The sequence below is a fragment of the Phyllobates terribilis genome, unplaced genomic scaffold (genome assembly GCF_046119375.1).
Source record: "Phyllobates terribilis strain yellow unplaced genomic scaffold, ASM4611937v1 Scaffold_11__3_contigs__length_659146591, whole genome shotgun sequence".
NCBI classification, from domain to species: Eukaryota; Metazoa; Chordata; class Amphibia; order Anura; family Dendrobatidae; genus Phyllobates; species Phyllobates terribilis.
Window position 1 is genome coordinate 127,755,430 of NW_027362771.1, and position 22,296 is coordinate 127,777,725.

Consider the following 22,296-nt stretch of genomic DNA (forward strand, 5'->3'; position numbering starts at 1 on the left):
TATATTAACCATCAGAGGGGTACTCGTGCTGGATCGCTAATGAGAGTGGCGGATCATCTCTTTCAGATCTCAGAACGCCATCTCCTCTCTTTGACAGCCCTCCACATCAAAGGGAAAGAAAATTCAAAGGCAGACTTCTTAAGCCGTCATTTTTTAAGGCAAGGCGAATGGGAACTAAAACAGGACATTTTTTCCCTATTAGTCAGGAAATGGGGTCTTCCGGTGATGGATCTCTTCGCCACAAAGCAAAACCGGAAGACAAAGGTTTTTTTGCTCCCTAGATCCGAGAGAAAGGCCCCTGACAGTAGACGCTCTCCAAATCCCTTGGAACTTCAGTCTGGCCTATGCCTTCCCACCGTTAAACCTTCTGCCTATGGTGCTAAGAAAGATCAGAGAGGACAAGGCAAGAGTCCTCTTGATCACCCCCTTTTGGCCCAAAAGACCCTGGTTCTCATGCCTGAGGAACATGTCCATCTCGGACCCTTGGGTCCTGCCCGAAGTTCCGGATCTCCTCAGCCAGGGTCCAGTGCTCCATCCGCGAGCTCCGGGCCTCCACTTGACGGCGTGGAATTTGAGAGGTCCCTGCTAGAACTAAAAGAGTTTTCCCAGAGTCTAGTATCTACTTTATTACGTAGTAGAAAGCCTGTCACTACCAAAATTTATGCAAAAATTTGGAACAAGTTTTTATCCTTTTCTAAATCTTCAGTGGATAAGAGAGCGCCAATTGGGAAGATTTTAGAGTTCCTACAAAGGGGCTTCGAGCTTGGGTTAGCAACGAGCACCTTGAAGGTCCAAGTGTCTGCACTAGGTGCTCTCTATAACTGTGTCCTCGCAGAAAACTATTGGATTTCCCGCTTTATAAAAGCAGTAGGTAGGTCCAGGCCGGTTACCAAAACTAATGTCGTGCCATGGGACCTAAACCTGGTTCTGAAAGCGTTAGCTGGGTCACCCTTTGAGCCGATAGATTCTGTATCCCTGAGATCTATTACCCTCAAAACAGCGCTTCTTGTAGCCCTAACATCTGCTAGGAGGATTGGTGATATTCAGGCTCTGTCCTCTGGCCCTCCCTTCACCCAGGTCCTGGACGACAGAATAATTCTCAGAGCAGATCCAGCATACTTGCCTACGGTAGCTTCCCGGGTTTCATAGACTTCAGGAAGTAATAATACCCTCTTTTTGCCCGAACCCTAGTAATCAGAGAGAAGCAGATTTCCATGCTTTAGATGTGAGAAGGTGTGTGGTTAGATACCTTGCTGTCACTCAGCCCTTTAGGAGAGATAGTTCCTTGTTTATCTCCTATCAGGGGGTTAGGAAGGGGCTTAAGGTCTCTAGATCCACCATAGCTAGATGGATTAGGGAGGCCATTACGCTAGCCTATGTATCCAGCGGAGAAGAAGCACCGCGTGGCCTGAAAGCTCACTCTACCCGGGCGGTGGCAACCTCATGGGCAGAGAGGTCTGGCGTCTCGATGGAGGACATATGTAAGGCCGCTACCTGGTCTTCGCCATCTACCTTCTATAAGCACTATAGACTAGATCTGGGCGCTTCGTCTGACCTCACATTTGGGAGAAGGGTGCTCCAAGCGGTGGTCCCTCCCTAGAATCTTCATCCCTGCAATTCTCTCGTGGTGCTGTCATGGTCGACCGATAAAGAAATTAGTTACTTACCGGTAACGGGATTTCTCGGAGACCATGACAGCACCCCTTATATTCCCTCTCTTCACCCCTTTTTGGGAGCACTTCTTATGTGTTTTTATTCTTTATTCTCACACATTGGTGTTGTAAGAAAATGTATATACTGTTTGTTTCATGATTATGTTGCTATGTCTACTAACCGGGCGGTCCTCTCAATGCTCTGTAATCCAAACTGAGGCGAGAGGGAGGGCCGCCCCATTTTAAGCCTGTAGGTTTCCGGTCTTTGGTCGGCGGTAAGTAACTAATCTCTTTTGATCGCTTTTCTATTCTGATTTTTGGGAGGCAGAATGAACAAAAAACAGCAATTCAGGAATTGTTTTTTTGGGGTTTTTTTTATGCCGTTCCATGTGTGGTAAAATTGATAAGGCAGCTTTATTCGCATGTCAGGAAGGGGTTAAGCTGCGTTTTACAGTACCAGCAAAAACTATAAAGTTTCAGAAATCTCATGCGCACACGTTTTTTTTTTCCTGACTGAATTGGAAAACTGCTGTGTTTTTGAAAACTGCCACATGTCGCTTCTTTCAGCGTTTTTTCACTGATCGAAAGCAATGAGTAAGTGGAAAAACTCAGGTATCAGGTTTTGCTGCTTTTTTAGTGAAAAAAGCAGATACAGCAATATGTGAAACACATTTATTTTTGTGACTTTTTCCTAAGTTTAAACCATAATGTCTTAGTGTCCTCACATGAGCATGGCGATTAGTACAGCTTAATTAAATTAGTGGTATGTGTAAAGTAAACATTGGCTGATCAAGGTGTGAAATTGAACAATACCTGCCAATTCAAGGGCTGACCTAAGTGTGAAAGTAAATAGTGTCCAACATACCCAATGCTCTGCCAGTGTCTTGGATAAACTATTCCTGACCAATTCAACTTCCCCCACTGTTACATTTGTAATTGTGTATTTTTTCATTAACTCAAGTGAATTTTTTGTTTAAAAATAGTCACTATTTTTTCAGACATAAAACTCTTTTTCCACTAAATGATATGATCAAATTGACCTGTCTTCCAAAATGGTGTTATGGTTTCACATATATCTTGGATTGGTGACCTAACATCTTGCATTGTTCATGCTTCTGTGGTGGAAGCAAAGCTGAACTTTAGGATTCTGAAACAACGCAGCAAAATCTGCTTTTTGTAAGCAGCTTCTTTACTGTCAAGAGAGCAGGTTTTACCTGCAGAAAAAAAAAACGCAGCAAAAACGCAACATGTGAACATAGCCTTACAGTAGATTTCCTTTTCTTTTCTTTTCTTTTTCTGGGCTGGGGAAGAGATTAACAGTTTGTCACATATGTACCTTCTTTCCATTCCTTGCTCAGCACCAGACTACTTATGAGCTAAAGAATCGTCTTGTCATGGCCAATTGTCAAGCAAACCAGACCCACATTTCTAGTTTTATCCAGGACATGCTCTTAAAATAAATTTCAATGGTTTCCCGGTCTGTGAAAGGACAATTATTTTTTTATTCTTCTTTTTTTTTTTATAAACCTTTCTCCTCCATTTACCACTAGTCTCATTTGCTTTATTTCCTTTTTTTTTTTTTTTTTAAATAAATCTAGATTTCAAAATTTCGAAAGCCTAAATCTGGTGTAAAACACTTTAATAAGTCGCTAAATTTCCCAGTGCCAGAAATCTTACGCCAGTCCCTGGCTGGAGTAAGATTTGTAGTGAAAAGCACGGAGTCGCACACCACTTTTCAGACGTGCCAGATTCATTAAGAGATGATGAATGAATCTGGAGCGTCTGACTGCAGCTCACATTATTCATGCCGGTCTTGATGAATCAGAGCCAAGGTCTTCTACTCCTTTTACATTTTCACTTTGGAATACTTGAAATGTATTAATGAATATAATTGGTACTTTTCTGAAGTGACTATTTTTCTCAGCTACTGCATAGTGTCTTGATAAAGAGCATCCTGTCCCTTCTGTAAGCAAAGCCTCTGACTAGTGATGCTAATGTGTGGATAAATACAGACTGGAGAAGGCTAAAAACATGGGATGGAATAAAAAATAGTCTGTTTTAAAGCTGATTTCTTGCTTTACAAATTACTGCATTGTCGCCTAAAAATTCTGTTTTAGAAATGCTAGGCTTTTTTTTTACTTAAAGGGATTGTCCAGCCTTCAGCTAAACTACTAGTCTGCAGTCACTTTGTGAATCCTCACATTATGCGCACTCTGTAGCGTGCACGTGACTGCAAGTATGTGATTTGCATACATGCAGTCACGTGTCGACTAGATGAAAATGTACTGAGCGAGGCCGGACACAGTCTAGTCAGAATGTGACTGGACGTATGCAAATTGCGTATGACCGCCGATGACACCGCCAGCATCGGAGAATCCTCACAGCGCGCGATGTGAGGATTCACAAGTCTACAGTCACAAAGGCTGCAACCCTGCAGTCACTCTAATGCTGGATTACCCCTTTAAAATTGATTTTTAAATAAAGTCAGCACAAAATGACTGATCAAACCAAGCACAGGCACTAGGTGCACCCTTGGCGTGGCCAAATGGTTCATTGCATCTTCCCACCTACATGTTTTCCATCTATCTCCACCCTCCGTTGTCCTCTGTAGATCTAGAGTTGTCAATAAAGGAAGAGGGGGCAGTGACGCATGAAAAGTAGGTGGTAAGATGTTCTGAACTGGTCGGCAAAGCCAGGGGTACAGCATGCGACCTTTGCTTACTGTGAACAGTCATTTTGGGGTGTCTCTTTTAAATAAGAAAATATCTTAGTCACCTCTAGAATATAGAAACACTTGGTTACTAAAGGATAAATGATCTTGGCTTTAATCCACCTAAGTGCTAATATGATCGATTCAAGGCAGAGGTCCCAGAAGGTCATAGAATTACTCCTGTGCAGGAAAGTGATGTGTAATTTGTGCTCCTCTCTTTTGGCAGGTACACGCTGGCCGCTCAGGACCTTGTGATGCGCGCTAGAGGTGTCCTGAAGGACAGAGGTTGGAGAATATCTAATGACAGGCTGGGCTCAGGAGATGACATTTCCGTGTATGTCATTCCATTAGTACACGGCAATAAACTGACATGAAGGCATTGGCTCCAAGTTCAGGGAATGTTTCTAATGTACTGTTAACAAGTTGTGAATAAGAACTTCTGTAGAAATGTCACTGCTGAAATAGGGCATTGCACAATCCCTTTAATTGTGCATCTGGGACCTCAGAGCATATGTAACGCTGCTAATGTCATAAGATTTCTTGTGTTGTACTCTACAGACCTGATCCCGGTTTTGATTTTCTTGTGCTGTCATGTAGTTTTCATCATTAAAGTACTGACAGTAAAACGGTGTATATTTGGACAGGAGCAAAGTGCGGACACCTTAATCTCTCCAGATCTCGGATAAGCGGACATTCAGTTATAAATCCCGATTTACAATATACGGTACTGTTAGATTGCAGTATCTCATCAACCGTTTGTCTGGTTTTAGAGTAGGGAGGGGGCAATCTTCAATAAATTCACTGTCAAAAATAGACATTTCACCAGCATCAGTAATAATAAAACGATGCACCAGTGAGGCTTTTAAATCTAGAGAAGCTTGAACACGTAATTGTGGTTCTAATTCTCATCAGTTCACAGTAAACATTCCTGGTCCATTAATGCACCACTCCAGAGTTTTGTTTTTATTTCAGAGTAGTATCACTAATGTCTGTTTCATGTCCTTAGTAAAATACTTACCAGCCACCATCTTCTGCTTTTCCCGGCACCGCTTCAGTCCCGTTCTGCCATCTTTTGACCGCAGCTCTTGACTGGCCCAAAGACGGAGCTAACAGTCACAAGGTCTCAATGTAATGCTCTGAGATCCTCTGTCTTGTTCTCACAGACTTACATTGACAAGTGATTTTTGCTAACCCCACTTACCCCCTCCCACCCCAACAAACACTGTAATGATCGGCCAGTTCACAACCTGCAAAAGACGACCAGAGCGGTGCTGAGAACAGAAGAAGACGGCTGGTAAGTATGGGAACATGCATTTGTGATTTTACTTAGGTGATGAAATAAAAAAAGTAACGCTGGAGTGATGCTTTGATATCTTGGCTACAGATCTATTTTACTTATCTTCATAGTTTTCCTTGTTGTAAATATTTTGGCTGTCCATAATAAGAAGTTGGCGACCCTGTTTAAGAGACCCAGCTGCATGCACTGCCTGGTGTCCATGCTGGGATATATTCACACACAGTCTCACAGGTTCTATAAGCAGCACAGAATCTATTTTGCAAAAGTTGTGTGGATTACAGTGACAGCTGCATAGCATGGCTCCTACAAGGTATAGAAACTAGGAAGACGAGGGTGATTTATTTATTTATTTTCAAATAAACCCTCCATTCCCATCATGTAGTCCAGGCATTAAAGTGGTATTGTAACGTTTAGAAGTTATACCCTATCCATGAGATGGGGGGTCCTACCACTGGGACACCCACCGATTCCAAGAACCAGATCTCTGAAAAGCTTTTTGTGAATTGAGTGGTGGTCGATCATGTGACGCGCCCCCGGGGCAATGGAGTACTTGGCACCCGGGCCTATGGATGCTGGGGGGGGGGGGGGATATGTCACAGTGGCTGGCCCGGTCAGTGGCCCAGGGCGGTCAACCAAAAAGGGGATTGTAACTTGGATAGAGATAAAAAATAAAGTAAATAGTTTGTGATGCCACCTGTGGTACCTGGTAAGGTTTACCAGCGCTGCTGCAGACCTCCGGGGGGGTGATGGGATGGCAGCTGAGGTGTTTCTGCTCCCCACAGGTGGAGCGGGCCCCCGGGGCAGTGTGGAGCTTGGTGGGTGGTGATGCTGGGACTTGTAGTGCAGGCGGGATGGCGCAGCAGGAGTAATTGACAGAGACAGGGGATTCGCTTCAATACCTTTACTGGAACGGATGTCAGGTACGGTCCAGGGTACTTAGTAGGATGGGTGCACTTCAGGACTTCTCCCCAGTGAGCGGGTATAAGGCCTCCTGGTCCGTCTCTGCCTCTCTGTATGCTCCTGGCCAGCCTGCAACTGGGCCTAGCTTATGTGTCGTGCTGTTCCTTCACCTGTCGCTCGGTGGTAGGACCTTCTGCTGGTAACCACTCTCCCTGGACGCTGGGGCCTTGTGGTTCCTGGTCCTGTAATGGGTCTAGCTTCAGGTCAGCCAGGGACTTGTAGTCCTCCTGGAATGCCGGTGATCCCTACTGGGTATAAAGGACCCTGTAGGCATGGACCCGGTGTCCGGTTTGTATATCGGGGTGAGCCTATGATGCTCCTCTGCCCCCTCAACTCCTCTCTCCTTTCTCCTCTTGCCTTCGACCACACTCAGGGCCCTCAGAACTCAACTCGTGCTGTAGGCCTTGGCTCGCCTAAGCACCGCAGCCAGCGTGCTGCGTCTTCACTGGTCTCAGCGCCAGCACGCTCTCCAACAAGTAACTGCCTGGCTCCACCCTCCATATATATATCCCTAACGGGCTCCCTCTGGTGGTATGAGGTGGAAGGGTGGAGGTGTTTGTATGTAGTGAGGGCCTCTTGTGGAGAAGTCCGTCCATGCACCCTGGGTCCTGTGGTACCTGTGCGCAGCAGGGTGCCACACATGCACATTGCCGCTTTATTCCTTTTTAGGAGACTGCAGAAGATCAGCTGAGCCCACCATCCAGCTATCTCCAGCAGTCACATTAAGAATGAATGGAGTGGCAATACGCATGATTGACCACCGCTCAATTCAAAAATCTTTTCAGATCACCACATATTGTGTCCGGAGGAGGGCACAGTGGTTGGACTCCTACCGATCAGGAGGTTATCCTCCATCTCATTCATAGGGGATAACTTCCAGACTTGAGAATACCACTTTAAGAATTTCATAACACAATATAGAACGGACAAATTGTATCGATGGCTGACAGAATATTGTAACTACTGAGCATTATATATTTCTATTTCTAACAATTATCAAATTTTATTTGTTTTTCAGCAAGGATTTATTTGGCATACATTCCTCAAAATCAAATGTACGTTAATGAGGAAGGATTATTATTATCGTACCCATCATTCTGTACTAGATGCTTACAATTAAAGGGGTTGTCCGGTCCAAAACGATGTTTGCAGTCACTCTGTGTGCCTGCAGACTTATGAATCCCACCAGCGCGCACACTGTGTGCTGCAGGAATTTGCCGGTTTCAGACCCAGGATCGGAGGGTATGTATGTGTTATACATACCCCCGGCCAGTGGGCATGGCCTCGTTCTCAATACATTACATGGAGCGAGGCCGCACCCTCTAGTTGGCCACGCCCACCGGCTGATGGCATCACTAGACATGGGGCGTGGCCTTGCTCTATACAAGTGTATGGAGAGTGAGGCCACGCCCACTGGTTGGGAGTATGTATAACACATACATACCCTCCGATCCTTGGTCTGAGACCGGTGAATCCCCACAGCAGATGATGTGAAGCAGATGATGTTGTGCACACACACTGCAGAATAGCTGCTGCATTTTAACCATGTCTCCATTGAACACTATCTAGTGTGTTTTTACCTTTGTAGAGAACTTGTGACCTCTTCAGTGACAAATGACACTACAGACTGTTATCATGTGCAATCCTTCTCACTTAATGGTCCCTAGTTTTACTTGTAGAGAATATAAAAGCCATCAAATGAAGAATCGTAGAAGCCGTATTTAGTATTCTCACGTTCTGCATTCGTCCTATAGATTGTGGATGGTGATGACTTATTATAATCTATTCTAAAGATACAAACGACATATTTTATAAGGCCGTCTAGTCCCCAGCTTTTGCTTGTGCCAAGGTTTTTTTTTGTATGCTGCATGCGAATCGGGCTTGAATGTTTGCCGCATTTCTATACTCATGTATCTATAGTGTTTAAAGGACATTTAATGTTTCCATACAAGCTGATATTATCAGAGTCATTCAGAGGACAAAAAGAAATGTGTCATCATCTCACCGATTCCCGACAGTACCACTGAAGCCAAGTTTAGCTTCTGCCTGGACAAGATAGATAATCACATTAGATTTATATTCCACTCAACGCATCTTTGGCTCCAGATAAATTAAATTCATCTGACAAATTACGGAAAGCCGCGTTTCATCAAAACTGGTAGCTTTGTGTTAGTGGTTTTTTTTTTCACATTCAAGTATTCATTCTCTTTAAGTATATACCCCCCTTGATATTTCCTTAAATGATTTGGGCACCTTTGGGGCAGTGTTTTTAGTTGGCTGCATGTTTGTAGCTAAAAAAGAAAAATTCTCAACCAGGTTTGTAACTTTTATCTTTCTTCTGAACCATTTTCTAAGCTGAATTATGATCACATTGAAATTCAACTTTCGACCTGTCATAAATACGCTTAGAAAGTGGCTCAGCTCATGAAAGTAGGGTAAGGAGAAAGGATTACAGATCCTGTAAACCCGTCGTGTAGTCTGGTATGTACAGTGATATAGAGGCTGTAGAAGTAAGGTGATTTTCAATATTTTTTAATGAAACCCTATTGCAACCTACTCGGATCAATGATCACTCAAGATGCAGTGACGACACCGCAAGTCAATAGGAGATGATGGCTATGGGCAAATCAACAATGAAGTCACTGGACAAGTTCTTCAAATCGAAGAACATTTCACTGGCGACGGAGACACAGCTCGTACATAGTCTGTTTTTTTCTGTAGTAACACATGGATTCAAAACCTGGATGATAAAGAAACCAAACAAAAAAAGATTCAACGCCTTTGAAATGTGGTGATGAAGAAGGGAGGTTATCAATACCATGGATGGCAAGAACAACAAACAAATACATTTTGGAACAAATCAAGCCAGATATGTCACTCAAGCCAAGGATGCCAACGACTTGCCTACTTTAAATACATTATACGAAGAGAGCGATCACTGGAGAAGGACATCATGGTGGGAAGAATAGAAGGAACAAGGCGAAGAGGAAGACCAGCGCAATCCGATGACTTGACACAATCAAGATAACTGCGCAGAAGACCCTGGTGGACCTATCTAGGCTTGCACAAGATCGATCTTCCTACATAATAATTGCAAAAATGTTAATTTTTTTTGAGAAAGTGCATGCATTTAAGTTAGTATTTCTTGGGAACAACTTTCTTTTTAGCTCTACTAGTGTATGACCAGACTTGTCTACAGAGAAGACTGTTGGATTAGTGTTAGAACTAATCTTTGGTCACCCTGGAAGAAAAAAAAACAAATAGAAGTAGTAATCAAGCTCTAGAATCCATCCGTGTCAAAGCTATTTGCCAAAATTGGTATTTTGAGGACTTCTTATCTGGAGGTTGTAACATATATTTAAAAGGAATTGGAGGAGTTCAGCCGGTCAATATTATTTGACATTGCAGGATTTTAAGTTATACCCTTTAATACAAATTTGAAGGAATATTGCTTATTACAAGAAATAATCAAATTAGTAGCTGTAAATAATCTACTGAAAATTAATGAACAAAAATCAAAATGGAGAGAAAAGAGTTTTTTTGTAGGCGTAAAAAATTACAATTTTATTACATCATTATTAAAAATATACAAGACAATAAAGATAGTATGAATTAAAATTGCTTATAGATGGCAGCAATGGTCACTGGTGAAAAGGCCAATGATCACATCCCCAAAGTCCCAGATTATATCTGAAAATTCCTAAGGGCAGCTAGATAATGAATTGTTCAAGGGAATGGGTAGTAAGGAATTTTGTATTTGTAAATAGACTATTTACCATAAATACCAGACAGACCCAAATGTATAACCCATGTAATATAGCAATGCTACCTGCCAATAAGAGGGATTAGTATAGGAGAAGTGTATTGTAACAAATCATCTTACCCAGTAAGGGGCCAGAAGTAAACCAGTGATAGAAGGTGCTCAAAGGCAGCCCCCCAGCTACAATAGGGTTAAACTGCTGTTATGAAAATTAATGAAGTTCAGAGATAATTTACACACAAGACTACTGGTAATTACTGATTGATAGTAACATGATGTTACGCTGATCTGGTTCTAGAAGTGTGGTCATTTTTTTACTTTGTAGTCATGCAGCTTGAGTATTTTAATAATTTGTGACTATAAAAGTGGGCATCTACTAACTTGTCAACAATATTTATGTTCCTATTACTATATGGTGAATGCAATGATATTCTGAATTCTTATTTTAATATATTAATTTGTACTGTATACCTCTACTGCTAGCAGTGAAGGGAAAATATTCAACTTATTGCTTTGTCAAATTCTGACATGGCAGATATTATACAAATGTAATTACCCATTACATTATAAGGTTAACTCTTTATTGTTAGCAGTTTCAAAACTGAGCCAAAATGGCTTAAAGGGGTTGTCCATTACTCGGACAACACCCCTTCTCAATACCTATGTTTCCCCCTTGTAATATAGTAACACCTACATTCCCCTCCGGTACTGGCTCAGTTCCAACGGTGTCTGCACTGGCTCTACAGGGATAGTGTAACATTGTGTCACGTGATCCCTGCAGCCAAATCATGCTGGATTCATTCTCCCCGCTTTCGGACAAATCACATCCAAAGGAATGAGTATGCCAACTCATTCAAGACGTTATCAGTGGCCGAGACTGTGGTCACTGCTGCAGCTGCTTTCCCTATACTGAAATGAAGATTCATCATTAAAATCCTCAATGCTCAATGCTCTGCTGAGAACGGGTCAATTCTGATGTATGTTCGGTATGAGCTCACTATGTGATTTTCCTTTTCAGTGCGTAGTCGACTTTGAGAAGTGACTAGCCAGTAATAAAGCACACTGTTAGTGTGCATTGAAAAGGAAAGAATGCGGCAAGCAGGGACAGTTACAGCCCCACTACTGAAACACCCGTTGCCACAACGTCATCCATAATGTCTGTTTTTAGAGTTGGGCTGGTCTGTGCTCTCCCTGCGTGTCACACCCTATATTTTTCAATGCGCACTGACAGTGCATTCTTTCCATTTCACAATTTCTCATTAAAGGCGGCAAGGGAGCCCAGTGTCATTGCGCATTCAAAGGAATATAGAGCAAAGGGTGCATACTGTGCATACGTCAGAATTGACAACCGGAACATGCTCAGAAGAATGGGGACTAGCCCAGCCCCTGAAACAGATCTCACTGATGTCACTTAATTTCAGGATGGGGAAAGCAGCTGCGGCAGTGACGACAGCCCACGCCCCCTGACTACATCTTGTTTGAATATCCCAGCATGCACTGACTATTATTAAAACAAATGTCATTTGAAGAGAAAATAAAAAAAAAAAAGGAAGATAAAGTGGAAATGATAGGGAATTTTTTATTACGTTTAATTAAAGTATACCAGATGAGTGATTAAATTAGGTAGACATTTTAGGATCAAAATTGGGTTACGGACCACCCCTTTATGCAACTGAGTGTGTACAAAGATCAGTGTGATGGAAGGGGAAGCAGTATCTCCTGTGACATCACCTATTGTGATTTGGTAGATCCTGTGCTATCAGCTGTGTGGAGAGGCTTTACCTCTTTACTATAATTTTGCCTCTGGTGAAGAAACTGCTAGATATTCTTCTTGAAAGTTCAGGAAGTATGAATGTAAAATAACCCGTTAGCCAGTGTAAAAACTTCAAAAATTACAAATTTTTTTGTTTTTTAATAAAGATTGTGATATAAAAGAATTGCCAAAAAAATGCATGAAGCAAAAAGAACTGATTAAAACCATAGATGATTTTCTGAAGACACAATCCCTTTAAGCATAATTTGTACCCCTAACCATAATTTAATGTATGCTTTACATTTCCCTCTACTGAAAGATCATATAATCTACATGTTTAAGCCAGCTGCATAATGAATTCCAAGAATCTCTTGGAATTGAACTGTGAAACACATTATTGAAATGTGTTCATGTTCCAGAGCTGGCTGGTCTTGTTGGGATTTAGGGTGAGTCATCTCCTTTTGTAATGTTTTCATATGCATTGTCTTAGTAACCTTTATACAGCATCAGAACACACATTTCTTCTGTTCTAGCACTAATTGTCTTTTCCGCCCATCTCCAATCTGATTCCTTTGCAATCTCTTATAATATGTAATTATTTCCTCTTACACCACTTTTCAATAACAGCAGTGTTTGATTTATGCGTGATTGCTCTGACCTGGTTCAGGCATGGACTCCACAAGACCTCTGTAGGTATCCTGTGGTATCTGTCCCCAAGATGTTAGCAGAAGATCCTTGAACGTGAGTCTGCCTGGAGCTTTACGGTCACCAAACGAAGCTACATTTACACTGGCCAATAATACGTCAGATTCTAATGTTAAAGACTAGGGTTGAGCGAGTATGTTCTGTTCGAGTATGCTCGGGCCGAGCTCCGAGTATTTACAGCTGCTCGGTGATATGGTTGAATCGCTTCCGTGTGCATGATTTGCTACTGTTTGACAGTTTTATTACATGTGAGGAATGTGTAAGAAATAGAGATTCCTCCCATGTAATAAAGCTGTCAAACGGTTGCAAATCATGAACACAGGAGCGATTTAACCTCATCACCGAGCAGCTGTAAATACTCGGAGCTCGGCCCGAGCGTACTCGGCGAAAGGGTTAATAGAACATAGTCGTTCAACACTATTAAAGACCCATCGTATACGAAAATGTGAATGGGTTGAGCGAGTGAACAATGCATCCAAAAACTCCTCGTTCATTGTGCATGGAGTTGTTTACGTTGGGGAAAAAAATCCTATTTCAACTTTAAAAAATGATGGAATGTACATGAAGATTGATCACTCATTCAACAATCTGACCAGAAAAAAGGAGGCGTAAAAATTCAAGTCTTAAATAGGGTTGATCGTGTTCCAAAGCAATATATACATTAATTTATTCAAAACAAATAGTATCACTTATGGGATTTCAACTTTGTACACTTCCACACTTCAGGTTATCTGTGTGAACACTGTGCACGATGTCCAATGTAACAATCGCTATTCAACCATTTCATTAATGATTTTCGTCCTGTATAAACACTTGTCTGACATCGTTTTTCGTTTACGTTTTTTCTTCCAAGAGCCATAACTTTTTTTATTCCATCCACATAACCGTGTGAGGGCTTGTTTTTTGCCGGACGAGTTTTACTTTTGAATGACATTGATTTTACCACATAGTGTACTGGAGAACGGGAAAAAAATTCCAAGTGCGGTGAAATTGCTAATACAATGCAATTCCACAATTGTTTTTGGGGCCTTTTATTTACCATGTTCACTATATGGTAAAACTGACCTGGTAATATGATTCCCCCAGGTCAGTACGAGTGCACAGATACCAAACATGTATAGTTTATTTTTTATTCAGGTGGTGAAAAAAAATTACGACATTTGCATGAAAAAAAGTTTTTGCATTTGTTACCATTTTCCAAGACCCGTAGCATTTTCATTTTTTGGGATCAGGTGCTGGGTGAGGGCTTCATTTTGCGGCTTGATCTGATGTTTTTACTGATACCATTTTGGAGTAGACTTGATGTTTTGATCACCTCTTATTGCATTTTATTACATTTTATTGCAATGATGTGGTGACCAAAAAATGTAATTCTGGCATTTTTAATTTTTTTTTTTTCTCTTTTACGTCTTTTACTGATCAGATTGATTTACTTTACATTTTGATAGATCCAACATTTCTGACACTTGAGGATGCGTTCGTCAATTGGAGGCTGCTGGGAGGAATAAAGTTCATTTTTTCCCGGCAGTGGGGCTTCCATAAAGAGGCCACTATTATTAGGTAGTATTGTTGCCATGAAGTGTTTTTCAACATTAAGTAGGTGATACATTGCCAGATTTCCATTAATGCATTGTTGTGTAACATCAAACCTAGATAATGTCTAAATAGTGTCTGTATTCCTATTTTTTGTGAAGCTTTTAAGCTGGCTATTAAAGCCACAAGAACTAAGATAAAAAATCTTGAGGTTATACACATAATCTATTAAAGTAAATCTATACAGTGAAGCATCATCAAAAACTTAAATAAAATGTGCTCCATTCAAAGGAAAATATTAGCTATTTTTTATTGCAACAATAAATTAAACATTCACTGCACAAAATAGTCATGTAGATTTTTGCTGATATGGTGTTTGTATGGGAAAATTTCCCTTTTCATAACAATACATCAGTACAGATCCAATAATTCATAGATGATGATCAAATTAAGGAGTTTACATTTATAGTTTACTACTGAAACCTGAAAAATACAGGACAGTGTTTAGTGTCGACACCACTTAGACCTTAGACGCACTTAGACGTGCGTCTCCTGTATCACAACGGTATGGATAGTGTAGTAGACTACGCCATTCCATCCTGCAGATTTTAGTATACGTATATATTTTTAACATGGCAACCTATGGGTGAAAGATGACACTTGCATATCAACTTTAGTCCAACTTGCACCACTAACCTAGAGTATCGATCACCACTTTGCGGATGATCTGTTTAAGAAAAGAATGGACAGCCAGTCATTGATGAATTTAGTTAATGGCACCTATAAAAAAAAAAAAAAATGCTTAAATGTGTCCCTAAAGGTCCTAACGTTCTAGCAAAAGTTTGGTCCGAACTTCTAGGTTCGAGGATCCTCGTCCATTGTCATTATTTTTTTAAAGAAAACAGAGACAGATTGGTGAGAGTTATTCTTGAAGTGTTCTAATGTACTATTGTGATTGTGATCTTTATAAAACTATATAGGATGTATACCGATGCCACGGTTAGGCATCAGTCATCCACTTTTTAATGCATCTGTGCAGATTTTTTTCTCCTGGTATATGTATGTTACATCTAAACCGAAAACTAAATGTAAACCTGGTATTGGATGCTGTAAACTCATTGTGCTACTCTTGCTTAGGGACATTCACAAATCCGATTTTCATGTATGAGTGCTATCCATGTTTTTCATGGATAACCTATCATGGGTACTAGTGCTATGGGGCCATTCACATGTCAGTGATTTTTCATGGAAAATCCCAAAGACATGTTCGATTTGGATCAGAGGGTCAGATGAAAATCTGCAATGCAAGTCAAGTAGCCCACGAAAAAAAATATATATTTTCACGGGCTGTCAGAATGGAGAAAAAAAATTTCTTCCATGTATGAGAAAAACTGATGACAGTCTGATCAGAATAATCGGTCTGTTTTTCACGTGGAAAAATTAGACAAGTGTATGTGCCGTTAGTGAGTAGAAAATCCTATCAAAAGCCATGTCTAACTTGTGGTTGTCACATTATGGCTGCTTGTGCAGAGCCTTGGGGTACGTCCACGTGAAAAGCTTTTCAATTTTTGAGAAGGTTTTCCATTCTGAAGTGGTTTTGCCTAGTTTTAAGTTGTTGGTCTTTTTTTTTTCTTAAGTCTTTACATCAAAGAAGCAACCTGTCACTACGTTTTTTTTTCACTGCGAGGTTTTCAAAACCTCAATGGGAAATGCAGATTTCCCATTGAAATGAATAAGGCTACGTTCCCACTATGAGTTTTTAATGCGATTTTTTGACATAGATTACATGCATTTTTTTGAAAATACATTATTTTATTTAATAGGTGCAGAAAATCTGCAACATCAAAAACCCACCAAAAGCTCTTAGTGGGAACGTAGCTTTAGAAGAGTATTTGCAGTGCGTTTTTTATGTGGAATTTGGAGCAGATCGCTTCAAAATTCATCTCAAAACTGTGTAAACAGTCTTCCCCGCCATTACTAATTTAATAGTCTGACATATTCCCCACTGTACAGAAACTGTTTATCTACTCGGTAATCTTTATCCTAGACATGACAATGTTATGACAGCAAACTGGAACATCCTTTAAGACAAATGTCTTATTTAGTCTACTATTCGTTCAGTATATCTAGGAACTTTAGGAATGAAAATAGTAAGCACAAAGTATGCATATAGACTAGTGTATGTTAAAATCTTCTGAGCCGCCAACATTCCTGTTCTCTTGCACCAAATTAGCGTTTAAGCAAGATGTCCATAAATTGCTTGAAGGTCATGTCTCATAAAGTTCTGATGGTGTTTGAGAATCTGATGTTTGTTTATTACAGTTGTTTTCACTGGAACATTTCCCAAAAAAGTTTCCCCTTATTTTCCAGGTCTATTTTGTTTAGTATGTGTATGTAGAATTCCTTTCTGTCTTGATTTATTAATCATGTGGCATTTTAGGGATTCTCGTCTATGACTGCTTTGCTCATACTTTATTCCATTTGTTCTTGTGTTTTACTTTGCTTGACCAAAACTGTAGATGGTGGTTGTATTTTAAATGAAGTCTATTTGTAAATGTTGTATTATGTACCAAATGGATCTAAATGACGAACTAATGTTCCAGCCTCCTTTGTGACTGTGCAATGTTAGTCTTTTGTAGCCTGGAGAGAAAATACAAGATTAGTACTTGACTATATATATTTTATGTCTTTAGAAATGTATTTAAAGTGATGCAGTTCCAACAAAAATAGTAACCTATATAAAAATATCTATAAAATATACATGTATATAGCTAACCCTTCTGTCTGTGCTTCATTCACTTTGGATTGTATTTTGTGTTTGCTGTATGCATTATTTAGAAGTGGAAATGGTTCACATCCAACCATATAGTCTACAGAAAGGGAATTTTTGTCCATAATCACATATAGCAAAACATAGTTAACCCGTGGTTTATATAATTGAATGAGCGTGTTTTTCTGGGAAAACAATAAAAATTTCAAAGTACGGGTTATAATGACTGGAGGTGTTGTGAGATGCACATAATACACAGTGTGATACATTGACTTGACATTTATGCATAAGGATATTCAAGAAAAGTGTAGGGTCCTGTTGTCAGCCATATAGGTTATTACAGATGCATTTGAACCGATCACCAAAGTAGTCAAATCTTGCACATGGGATAATATCGAAACACTAATATCTAAACACTAAAAACAACGCTTATAACTGTACATTGTGTTATGTCTAGTGCAGGGTATGGGGCAGTGGTGCATAAGTGAATTCAATGAGCACCAAATACAAAAATCCCTTTAGCATGCAACTCATTGCTTCAGATTAATATGGAGTGCAACCTGTGACTGTGACACAATTTTAACTTTTAAGGGGTTGTCCAGAATAAAAAAAAAAACACTTTTCTTCTGAAAACCGCACCACATGCCCATGCTGAATTGATGCAGATTTTTCCTGAGCGTTTCTGCCTCTCCCTGGCAGAAAAAAAATGCATGCAACTGGCATGGATTTATATTGTGTGACCAACTTATGCTGCATTTAAAGCAGCATCAATAGTAAAAAAAATTTAAAAAAAAAGAATTAAAACGTAAAAAATAAAAAACATACCTCTCCGGTGGCGTCCTCTGTCCTCGGCGTCCCGCGGTGTTCAGAAAGGACCTGCGGTGACGTCATTTAGTCAGCTGACAGGTCACGTGACCGCTGACATCAGAGGTCGCGTGACTATCACATGACTAAATTACGTCAGCGCAGATCCTTAAAGAACACGGCGGGACGCCACCGGAGAGGAGTCCAGAGACTGCCGAAGAGGTAAGTATAATGTTTTTTTTTTGTTTTTTTTTTACGTTTTAATTATTTTTTTACTAACAGTACCCAGGTCTGGAGGAGAGTCTCCTCTTCTCCGGACCCTGGTACCATCCGCGCATTGAACCGCATAACATCCTCATGTATACATGCGGATGTTATACGGTTCAATGCAAGTCAATGGCGGCGATTTTGCTGCAATTCTGCAAAATAATTGGTAGTGCTGCTGATTTTTCCACAATGATAATCCGCAGAGGAAATTTCCGCAGCATGTGCAGAGCACATGTGGATTATCATTGGGAAACATGGCAGACCTCTTAACAAGCGTTTTTAATGCGTTTTCGCAGCGGAAATATATTAAATCCTCATCGTGGGCACACAGCCTTATAGTTGTGATATCAGCCAATTAATTGACATAGTAAGTTCCTACAATTATAAAATTGTAGAGGTCCTTTTTCTTTTTTTCTCTACATTTTGGATTTCAGTGGTCATTGTCACTGCTCTATGGGCCTGGAATGTTTCCCTCAAGCACCCTATATATAGGGTTTGTTCTGATTTTGGCTCTCATCAGGTGAGTACGTTAATAAGCCCTTGAGAATACTGTATAAGTGAACGGGAAGCTGTGAAACTAACTTTGGAGGATGTTTTTTTGAGGGAGTCTATGACCTGCTATGCTGAATAATTAGCAGGTCACATTTAACTCTTTTAGCTAATTAGGATTAGGACCAATGCTCTCTCTGTTAATCAACCCTTATCATGGCCATCTGATCCATCCCATACAAGTCCGCATTGCTGCAAACATTTCTAAATAAAAACCTCTCGTAGATATTTACTTTGTGCTTCTGCCCTTTGACGGTATCATCCTTTCCTTTGCCAACTCCTATTTTTGTATCACTCAGGAGTCAATCATTCATCCTTATCCTGTATTTTTTGTGGCCTTATTAGAAACAGGATATCAAATGTTTGGGCAAACTATGGCCTCAAATCTTGGTCAGGTGTTCTGCAGAGAAATGTTCAACGTAGCCTGCCACGACTTATTATTTATGATCCACAATTACAGTTTGATTCCAAACTGTGAAGATTGCTATGAAAATGTGAAACCGCCCTTGAGATTTTTCAGTTAACGACCTCAGAGTTATGAACAAGCACTAAGGTTTTGGTAAAAATCATTGTGTCTTACATTTCATCTGAAGTACAATTTTAGATTTCCGCCATTATGGAGATCTTTGTAGGTTTAGAGCGTGCGTAGGTTGAGGTCAATCACAATTTACAGCATTTGTATTTCAGGGCTTTCTTAACAAGGACTGTGATATTGACTACTTATCCTTAGCTCAAGTAGGGTGATGTAGAATTAACCTGCTGCATTTTTTAAAGATTTTAAATGAAATTCCATGTATTTGAATGGATTGAATTATTAGAAACAGTTAATATAATTGCATATTACATATTGCCATTCAATCTGGTTTTAAAATGTTTGGGTTTCTTTTTTGTTTGATTGTAGGTTTGATTTAGGTTTTTTTCTCCATTACTAGGAGAAAACTATTGTATAAAGTTTATTTTTTCTCAAAGATGTATACATCCAGAATGTGCAACGTGCAGAACAAATTAAAGGAAAAAAATACGAGTTCTTTAAACATTGCAAATATTAGTGTTCTCTATAAATTTAGCAAGTTTTTTTAGACTCCTAATTAAACAAAGAAGACAAGTTATTACACTTTACCCAGTTGTGTACACAATAAATCATTTACATATACACCAATAAAATGAACACAAGTTCTTTGTTCCTCTGGGTCTCCACGAAGATGTGAGTAGGAGCATAAGCAGAAAAAAAAACAAGAAAAAAGGGGGCAGGGAAGAAAAGGTAAAGAAAGCTAAAGAGTTTGGACAAGAATGAAGTCTGTTGAGGTCTCAATGAGAGAAACCATGGCTTACCATGCTCTAGCGATCACAGTTGTCAAAAACACTGGCATGCTGGATATTTTCGCTGTTCAGAAATAGTTGTTGCCATCTAGATTTTTGCCAATAGATATATGCCAATATTGTCTCCTATCATAATTTTTCTGTTGTACTAGAAAAAGAAAGAAGGACCTTCACATAGAAAAGTGTTATTATGAACACTCCAGGTCGGGTCACATACTCCATCAGTAGCCATTTTGAGAACTGTGCAGTATATAAAGGCTGCATTAACAATTGCAGGAGGAGAACATGTATTTATGTCCCCAATACATTTAATAATAATTTTTATTTATATAGCGCCAACACATTCCGCAGCACATTACAATTAAGCGGGGACATGTACAAGCAATAAATTCAATACAAGGTGAGACAGTTTAACAGTTACATCAGGAGTGAGGTCCCTGCTCGCAAGCTTACATTCTACACGGAAATGGGGGGGCACATTAGGTGGAAAGTGCTTGTTATTTCAGGTCAGGCAATTATAATAAATCGGGATTATCATATAAAGCTGTATGATCCGGTCATCAGCCTGTATGTTCGAGTGCAATACTCAATTACCGAGTGCAGTTATCGTGTGCATGGAGGGTGTAGAGACAGATGAACAGTAGGGGGCAGATTCTGAGTAGTATTTTGGAGGGAACAGGGGAAAGTTAGTTTACTGGGTATTTGAGGTGGTAGGCTTGTTTAAAGAGATGGGTTTTTAAGGCGCGCTTGAAGACATCGGGGCTAGGCATCAATCGGATCGTCTGGGGTAGTGCATTCCAGAGAACTGGCGCAGCACGAGAGAAGTCTTGGAGATGGAGGTGCGAGGTTCGGATTATGGGGGATGTTAGTCTTAGGTCATTTGTGGAACGGAGGGCACGTGTAGGACGATAGACTGAGATGAGCGAGGAGATATAAGGTGGGGCAGAACTGTGGAGAGCTTTGTGGGTGAGAGCGATGAGTTTATATTGGACCCTGAAGCGAATGGGTAACCAGTGTAATGACTGGCACAAGGTGGAGGCATCGGTGAAGCGGCTGGACAGAAATACGACCCTGGTTGCCGCATTCAGGACAGATTGGAGAGGGGAAATTTTGGTAAGAGGGAGACCGATCAGAAGAGAGTTGCAGTAGTCCAGACGAGAGTGAATAAGAGCGACAGTAAGCGTTTTAGCAGTTTCAAAAGTGAGAAAAGATCGGATTCTGGAGATGTTTTTAAGATGCAGGTGACAAGAGCGAGTGAGTGATCGGATATAGGGACATTTCTTAAAATATAGTGGACAACCTATTTTAAGTCTTAATAAAGCATGAGAAATAATGTGAATATATAAAAACAGATGTATGGAAGCCGTATTGGGATATAAATTATAACATTGTTCGATAGTCTTAGGCCACGGCCCCGCTATCAGTATTCTGCCAGTATTATTTCTCAAGAGTGGGAGCCAAAACCAGGTGAGGAACAATCAGACAAAAGGTATAATAGAAACAAGTCACCAATTCTTCATTTATCACCCACTCCTGGTTTTGGCTCCCACTCCAGAGAAAAAATACTGACCGAATACTGAACAAATACTGATAGAGGGGCCGTGGCCTTAGAGTGTCTATACAGATTAGATGAAAGTTGTCTTAATTTGCTGACTTATGTAGGACAAGGGGACATTCTGTTTCCAAATGGCAAATATCGAGGCAAAGAAGGATCAAGCAAGCTGGATTTCCTCATGCCTATTCCTTTGTTTCTATGGAAGGTAAGGTAATGCCAGAGAACTAATTTCCCCCTCTATTTAGAACAGGTTCATTTTTGGCTGCAGAGCATGCGTGTCTATGTGGGAGTTGGGAGAATTAGACCACGTGCACACGTTCAATATTTGTTCCCCTCCTGGTTTTGGCTTACACATACTGAGGTAAAATACTGACCAATCAGGAAAAGTATAATAGAAACACGTCACCACTTCTGTATTTATCACTCACTCCTGGTTTTGGCTTACACATACTGAGGTAAAATACTGACCAAATAGTCAATGTGTGCACATGGCCTTAGGGTAAGGCCATACAGCAGTTCAACCGACAGCCATCTAAGCCGTATGGGGCAGTCTTAGAGTATGAAAATTCAAGTATCTGTGTTTGATTGAGGAGTAGATGGTTTGGCATACACGGGTCATGAATTTCTATGCACATTGGTGAAACAACTTGGCTGATTTGGA

At 40.4% G+C, this 22,296-nt stretch overlaps 1 protein-coding gene across 2 annotated transcripts in view; it reads left to right on the forward strand.

Moving 5' to 3' along the window:
• Positions 1 to 22,296, forward strand: part of PPM1H (protein phosphatase, Mg2+/Mn2+ dependent 1H) — a 229,476-nt gene that overhangs the window by 183,376 nt on the left and 23,804 nt on the right. The window contains exon 10 of one of the 2 annotated variants that reach the window (XM_073651589.1): positions 4,589 to 4,696. In XM_073651589.1, the coding sequence (XP_073507690.1) occupies positions 4,589 to 4,696 (108 nt within the window). Of the gene's footprint in view, positions 1 to 4,588; positions 8,334 to 22,296 lie in introns of those variants that run through there. The other variant, XM_073651590.1, reaches the window with a different exon arrangement.